Source organism: Hypomesus transpacificus, chromosome 1 (assembly GCF_021917145.1).
Source record: "Hypomesus transpacificus isolate Combined female chromosome 1, fHypTra1, whole genome shotgun sequence".
Classification (NCBI taxonomy): domain Eukaryota; kingdom Metazoa; phylum Chordata; class Actinopteri; order Osmeriformes; family Osmeridae; genus Hypomesus; species Hypomesus transpacificus.
Window position 1 is genome coordinate 3573901 of NC_061060.1, and position 7926 is coordinate 3581826.

The window sequence follows — 7926 nt, forward strand, 5'->3', positions numbered from 1 at the left end:
CTCAACCCTACATGAGTCACCACTGTCACCCTGGCCCAGCTACAGACCATGCCAACTACTGCAGCCTACACCAACCCTATATCCATCCTGTATCTACCAGGATTCAATCCTGCATCAACCTTGTATTCACCCTAAATGAACTGTACCTCTGATCTTCACTGGTCAAACCTGGTCTGCTGTGATCTACTCTACATTACTCTACACTACCAGGTCCAATATGAGCTCCACCAGGAACGAAAGTATGTCATGGGGGTTTCCATACCAGACATTAAAGATGGACCTGCCCCCATTCAGAACGCTTGCTTTATGTTTTAGTTCATCTATGCTGGAAAAAAACAGACTCAAATGTGTTGTTGCTCTAGTGTGTGTCATTTACTGTTGTCTTGATTAAAGTGAGAAGCGGAGGCCCGAGGGGGTGTAGTGGCGTTGTGCAAAGTCCATGTTTCCTGTTCAGGAGTGGGTGAGAGGTCTAGTGCCTTAAATGTTTTCTATATGGCAGATCAGGGCTCAGTGCTGATCCTGACACAGTAATTACAGTCAGCAATTATATTATTCTTAGCAAACTTTTCATCAGCACAATCAATCAATTCATTAATACCGAATGGAATCAAAACTTTGAAACAGAATTTATGAATGACCATCGAGAAGCAGATGGCTTTACATGGTTGAGGTTGAAGCAAACTGCTCTACTCACTGGCCTAGTCTGTCTACTTCCTCTGTGGTTGGTGGACAGAACAGGAAGATGATTAATCACCAGATGAACATCAGGTTCTGCTTATGACAGGGCATGTTCTTAGATGGGTGATAGCGCCGTGAATTTACACAACTCTGTCTTCTTTTGTATGATCTGCAGACATGTTTCTTCTCTACTGCCTTCTCTCTGCTCTCATCAGAGGTCCGATTTTTATTCCCCTACTGGAAATTATCTTGACAATATCTAAGTGTGTGTGTGTGTGTGTATGTGTGTGTAATAACCCCTTCCTCTATCTCCAGTGTCCACACCATGTCAATCCAGCCTGTGTCTGGTTGGCATCATCGGGCAGAACATCACATTGCCGTGCTGGTACAACAGACATTCCGGCGGGATTCTCAACGCGTGCTGGGGGCGGGAGACCGTGCCCATGTCCAAGTGCTCCAGGACCATCATCTCCATCCAGGGAGGCAGGGTCACGCCGCAAGCCTCCCCCAGATACGTCCTACTCAGTGGGAGAGAAGAGGGCAACGTGTCCCTGACCATCCTCCATGCTCGGGAGAGCGACTCGGGCATGTACGGCTGCAGAGTGGAGATCCCAGGGTGGTTCAACGACCTCAAGATCAACATCCACCTCACCGTGGATTCGGACAGTACATTGCAACATGAATCTGATCAGAAATCTGTTGCCGTAGCGCCGGTTGGCCTGGACCCCATCGCCATGTCAACCGCAAGGCCGAGGGACAAGGTACAAGGTGAGCACTCACTGGACTGTCCACGCTGTCAGAAGCAGACTCAGTTGACATGTGACCCTAATCAAACACCACAGACATCACCGTGCTTTAGGATAGCAAATTGTGTTTGAAACAGATTATGTTTTCAACTATTTCTCTGACATTTACATTTACATTCTCTTCTGCAGAGATATTGACAACACTGGGAGTTAAATCTGAGAGCTTGCTTGGCCATCAGGTAACTCAAACATAAAAATAATGTTGTGTTTATTTATAAGTAAAGTAGCTCATATAGTTGGGGAAGGATTTATTGTAGGTTGTGATGATTTATCATCAGTTGATATGGCCGCTAGGGATTTTCAAGAGGAGCAGGACAAATCATTTAAATATTTGAAACTTGAAATAATGAAACTGTCTGCAGGAACAGCAAAAGGTGACCGTGTTGTTGATGCATTCAGCGAAGACGGCTGCCATCTTCCTGATCCCACTGGCAGTAATCCTGGTGTTCATCCTGGGTAAACACAGGGGCGGGGTTAATCCTGGTGTTCATCCTGGGTAAACACAGGGGCGGGGTTAATCCTGGTGTTCATCCTGGGTAAACACCTGGGCGGGGTTAATCCTGGTCTTCATCCTGGGTAAACACAGGGGCGGGGTTAATCCAGGTCTTCATCCTGGGTAAACACAGGGGCGGGGTTAATCCAGGTCTTCATCCTGGGTAATCACAGGGGCGGGGTTAATCTCACTCCTCTTCTCATTCTGACCTGAGAAGCAGAAGTGAGCAGCCACTGAAGTGACCATCAGTGGTGTGTGTTTGGGTTTGTGTGTGTGCGGGGGGTTTGTGTGTGTGTGTGTGGGTTTGTGGGTTTGTGTGTGTGGGGGGATTTGTGTGTGTGTGTGTGTGCGGGGTGTGTTGCGTGGGTGCCACTTCCTCATACAGCTCAAGTGGAAAGAATTCCACATAACATGCTACTCTGTAACCTGGAATTAGCTTCCAGCTTGCAATGTTGCTTCGACAGATTAAACATTGTTCCTGTTTGTGTGTCTTGTCTGCCAACTCAGGGAGAAGGAGTAGACAGAGACTGGAGGTGACACCAGGCCAGGAGGAGAACATCTACGAAGACATGCAATTGTTTGCCAGATAGGGAACTGTCACCAGTCAATCTCTGACTGCACGACTGAGTAATGTCTGCAGCCAGTCCCCTGGGAGAAATGGCAAGATTGAGAATAAAGTGTTTTCAGAGCTGAGCAGAGGTAGCCTATAGGATCATCGCTCTCTAACCCTCAGAGCTTTGTTACCAGCTTCAGTAGAGATGAGGCTTCTACACAGAAGATCAGGAGTTCAAGCTTTCACACAGGTACAACGTATACACTTTGTTAGCTGTGAAGAGTGTTCCCTAACTCACCACGACGGAGAACACATTTCAACTCTTATTTGTTTATAGAGATTAAGGAAGGAAATATCAACCACACAGGCTGCAGTATAGTTCTGTTGTCTGACATTGCCGGTGTATATATATCCTTGGCGTGTGTAACCGGAGCTATATAAATACACAGCGACTCTGTGTTACCCGTACAGTAGCCTAGAAACCAATACATTTTGTTTGATTAGCTTTCTGTGAGCTAGCATTCTGATGAACTTGGAAGTTGAGATGTTTTTTAACCCCAAATGCCTGAGACCTGCTGTTCATGCCAATAGAGTTAGGGTTGGGTTAGGGTCGAGTATGTATACATGGTATCTCCCATGCCAGCTCCTGGTCTGGTTTTGCTGGTCCACCTGCAGAAAGCAGAGCCACAGCGCCGTCTGGTGGAGAGCAAGGGCACGACCCCAAAGCGACAAAGCTGTCGGAATTCTACAACCAGTGTGCTCCCCACAAAGGACTATAATAACATTTAGAACAGAATGCCGTCAAGTTTGCTACTGTACAGATATTAACTTTTAATACATGATTTAACTAATGTCAATTATTTTTTATTATTTTTACACGTTACTATGCAACCATTAAATGGTCAGTCAACTTAAATCAAGTCTATTATTTTTCTTCGCCTACTACTGATCCGTTCGTTTCCACTGTAGAAATGAAAGGTTCACTCCCATTAGAAATATTTTCTTCTGTTTACGCCAATGTGTGTGAGAAAATAACCCTGTATCTCAGTAGGAGCATGCAGTCCCATGAAAAGACTGTGGTCACTCTCTTGTCATGTGTGTGAAGGGAACTGCAGAGAGGAGAGGAGAGGAGGGGAGGGGAGGGAAGGGGAGAGAAGCTGGTGTTTCACCTCCAAACTTTCACTTCTTACATATAGTGGTACTGTGAGTTGCACAAAAAGCCCTAGTTTCACACGCTGTAAAGCCAATAAATTCCGAATCCTCGCAACTGTTGTGCTAACTGATTGTATGAAACAATTTCAGTAATCTAATCTAAATCGAATGTATTGAAGTAAATACGAATTTATTCAATCTATTGATTGATTGAATAAACTGTTTTGATTATTTAATCAAGAGATTCGAATACCCAAACAGTTTGATGTCGTCAGTCTCCCCAGAGGGTTTTTCTTCACTACACTCACACGTAAATGTTACCACACTTCTCCACACTCCCTGATCTCCAGTAATAACAAGCCGAACGTCTCTAAATCTCTCCGATTTCCTCATATTCACCTTCTCTTGAGTGGGAGGAAAACGTTTTTGAGTCACTGTGGAGATACCAAACAGACCGATTTAACCGTGTTGCTAAACCAATCTCCAACGTGTCCGCAGCCTCCTCCCACACTTCCTCTGTGGTCCAGAGGTGAAAGACGGACAGAGTTCGACCAATGAGGAACCAATACCAACTCTGTGGACCTCTTCAGGTCATCTGGTCCTGTTCACCACATATGAAACTGGCATCAATCGATCAATTAACCGCTTCCTAGCTCTTTTGTTAATGTACTTGTTTTTGGGGAGATGTATATATTTTTTTGCTCTTTGTGACATTGTTTGCAATACAAATCAAACGAGTTCGAACCCAACGCTTGCATTCTTACTAATAGATGTAGTTAGTGAGTGAGTCTGGTCACATGACACACACGAGTCAGTGTGATAGGCCAGAACCCTGCAGCTTCACAGTCTAATCAGTGAGGCCGTTGGAACTTTGAAACAAACCGGCTGAATAGCTCCTCTAATAGCTACAATTGGTAGCGGAGGATAAACAAGGAACAATGGCATTCCTGACCGAGCAGATATTCTCCGAAACCCACTTTGCCTCAGCACCAGGGTTGCCCGGCAGTAACATCCCAGACACCAGGAGTCAGATCACCTTTTCTGCTGACGCGCACAATCTCCTGCTCCACATCAGCACACGACAACAGAATATGTGGACGTGCAGGGGAACCAAAACCAGTAATAGGGGAACAGGCTGGGGTCCCCATTCCGCTTCAGACAACTCTATTGATGTGCTAATAGGATGAGGGGAAGGGGGTTGAGGGGGGTTGAGGGGGGTTGAGGGGGCACGGGAGGGGAGGGACGGTGGGTTGGTGGGGGGCGTGTGAACTGAAGGAGGGGGGGGGCGGTTCATAACACTGCCCTCAGTGTGGCTGTGTTCATTCAGTGTGTTTGTGGCAGAGCTGAGCTTGTAGAGGAACAGAGGGAGCCGTGGCGAAAGGGAGAGAGAGAGAGAGACAGAGAGAGAGAGAGAGAGAGAAAGAGAGAGAGAGAGGGAGACGGACAGAGAGAGAGAGAGAAAGAGAGAGAGAGAGAGAGAGTATGTGTAATAGAGAGAAACAGAGAGAGAAGTAAAGAAAGACAGAGAGAGGTAAAGGAAGAGGAAGAGAAAGAGAAAGAAAGAGAGAGAGGTAGGGAGAGGGAGGGAGAGAGGGAGAGAGGGACTGTGACACAGAGAGAGGGAGAGAGGGGAGAGAGGGAGTGGTGAGACAGAGACAGGCCTACACAGAGGATCATGGAAGCCTCCTTCAGGTTGCTGCGCTGGACTCTCCTCGTGTCGCTGCTCCAGGGTAAGCCTGTGCTTGTTCGGTATAAAACCACAGAGTCGGACAAGTGAGACTCAAACATTTATACGCATCTGTACTCTGAATACAAACATTATTGTTGATGAAACAATCAGTTGTCCTGACGATGTGGTTTGATTGCTAGATTTGGTTTGTAGATTTTGGTCGGCTTGAGTTGTTGCTGAAAGAGATGAGTTGTTTGTTTGTTAGTTTACAGTGTGGGGCACTTTCATAGCGGTCTATAGAAGTTGTATTCACATACTTCATAATGACATATGGGTACTTATCAGGATGCCTGGTGAAAGTCAAAGCAATGAGATGTACATTTTATACAGAAACACTCAGTGACGACTTGATGCACCTGGACCTCTGCACATATCAGACAATCCTGTGGCAGAAACTCAACGCATGAAAGCTTGCAGAGGTGTCGAAGTGGTTCAGTTGTTGGTCAGAACTAACAATAGAATAGTGAAAAAATGCACCAAAAAAATTGTGACAGGAAGCTGCCACATTGCAGAAAATAACCTGTGTATTGCAGGTTTCACACCAGTCGCATGAAGAAGAGTATGTTTCAGTGTTGCAGCTGCAAATTCCAGTAGATTCTCATACATTCTGATGTTTGGCCTGAACAGCAACTGAACAACTTCACTTTTGGACTGAGCTGTGACGCGCTGAGTAGCCGCCACACGAGGCTCAGATCAGATGAATGCCTTCACGAGCCCCGACGAACGCGGGTGTTCCTAATAAAGGAACTACTGAGTGTAATCAACAATACGTAAAAGACGAGTCAGGATCATCCATCTTAGTCGCTGTCCCGGTCTCTGTAATTCCTGGTCTTGTCTCCATGACGACAGGTTGGAGCGATGCGGACGTGAGTGTCCGAGGTGTGGTCGGCCGGGACGTGACCCTGACCTGCCAGTACGACTCGGTGTACTACGGCACGCTGGCCGTCTGCTGGGGCAAAGGTCAGATCCCCAACAGCGGCTGTGGGGACGAGCTGATCCGCTCGGACGGCGCGGTGGTGACGAGCCGAGCTTCGGAGCGCTACGTGCTGCGCGGGGACCTGAGGGCGGGCGACGTGTCGCTCACCATCAGGCAGCTGGAGGAGGCCGACGCCGGGACGTACGGTTGCCGCGTCGACATCCCCGGCTGGTTCAACGACCACAAGCACCACGCCACGCTGACCGTGGAGCCAGGTGGGAGAGAGACGGGCTGATGGTCGTGATGACTCTGCGGGTGTCTGGTGACGTTTCTGCGGCTGAGGGGGTTTTCATTTCTCTCAGGGAGTTTCACGTTTGTATTTCTCTTCCTCTGTTTTCTTCCTCCCCTCCTCTCTATCCCCCTCCTTCTCTCGCCTTTTTCCTCCCCCTCCTCCCCCCTCCCCCTTGCCCCCTCCAGGACCTCCAGACCCTGTGAGGCTGCAGCTGAGAGAGAGGAGGAGCAGGTCTCTGTCGCTGTCCTGGACCGCTGGCTTCCATGGAGGCAGCCCCCTCACTGGCTACACGCTGGAACACAAGAACATCATCGGTCAGGGGAAACACATTAACCATGCCAGATGCCACAGTTACCTCTTGTCCCCTGACCCCAGACCCCCTGACCCCTGCAGACTCCTGGACCTCGGCCTCCAGGACCAGCATCAGCCCCCAGCTGACCCGAGCCAGCCTGTCTGACCTGCACCCCTTTACCACCTACAGCCTGCGCTTGTTCACTCTGAACACTGTGGGAGCCAGCCCGGCCAGCAACACCCTCACTGTCACCACCGGCGAGGAAGGTAACCGACACACAACCTAAACTCAGATGGGTAAAGTAGAGTTGAGTTGTTTTGTGTGTTAATAATATATATACATTGTATGAGTATCTGGTTCAGAAGAATCACAGACAGTTGTTTAGGACTCAGGAGTTTTAAACAATGACCTCTGACCACCCCCCCCCCCCACACCCTCTCCTCTCCATCCAGTTCCGGGTGGCCCCCCCCTGGACGTGCAGCTGGGAGCGCTGTCCTCCAGCACTCTGGAGATCTTCTGGAGGGTACAGTGTCTCCAGACACACCTTTAACAAGGGTCACGCATGTTTGTGTTTGTCTGTAGGTGGTCATGTTTGTGTTTGTATCCCTTCCTGCACCCCCCACCCCCCAGCCTCCAAGAAAGGACCTCCATTATGGCATGATCCAGCGGTACATCGTAGGCTACAAGATCTACGAGGACTCGCCCTCCTCCTCCCAGCCCTGGAGCAGCCAGGCCGTGTCCTACACAGGCCGCAGGCAGAAGCTGGTCCTGGAGGACCTCCAGACCGCCACACGGTACCAGGTGATGGTCCAGGCCATCAACGGAGAGGGGCCAGGGCCCTCCTCCCCCCAGCTGGTCTGCTCCACCCTGCAGGACGGTGAGAGGGGGCGCTGGGCCGCGGTCAAACACCTTCCACTAGAATCCTAGCTGTTCACTGAGGGTCATCATTGATGGTTTAAGTCGGTTTAGGTGTCCTTCTATGGGTATATGTGAAGCCCTCTGTGACATCGCTTAT

At 48.9% G+C, this 7926-nt stretch overlaps 2 protein-coding genes across 2 annotated transcripts in view; both read left to right on the top strand.

Moving 5' to 3' along the window:
* The first annotated feature begins 769 nt into the window (after positions 1 to 769).
* On the top strand, positions 770 to 3446 carry LOC124470061 (T-cell immunoglobulin and mucin domain-containing protein 4-like). The gene is made up of 5 exons (XM_047023794.1): positions 770 to 895; positions 994 to 1446; positions 1614 to 1663; positions 1847 to 1940; positions 2485 to 3446. Exons 1-5 carry the CDS (start codon positions 856 to 858, stop codon positions 2565 to 2567), a joined length of 720 nt encoding a protein of 239 aa, XP_046879750.1. The 5' UTR covers positions 770 to 855; the 3' UTR covers positions 2568 to 3446.
* A 1823-nt stretch (positions 3447 to 5269) lies between these two features.
* LOC124470452 (Down syndrome cell adhesion molecule homolog) overlaps positions 5270 to 7926 on the top strand; it is a 4630-nt gene continuing 1973 nt past the window's right edge. The window contains exons 1-6 of the mRNA XM_047024353.1: positions 5270 to 5412; positions 6261 to 6602; positions 6805 to 6933; positions 7013 to 7177; positions 7364 to 7434; positions 7542 to 7788. Of these exons, the coding sequence (XP_046880309.1) occupies positions 5358 to 5412; positions 6261 to 6602; positions 6805 to 6933; positions 7013 to 7177; positions 7364 to 7434; positions 7542 to 7788 (1009 nt within the window). The 5' untranslated portion in view covers positions 5270 to 5357. The remainder of the gene's footprint in view (positions 5413 to 6260; positions 6603 to 6804; positions 6934 to 7012; positions 7178 to 7363; positions 7435 to 7541; positions 7789 to 7926) is intronic.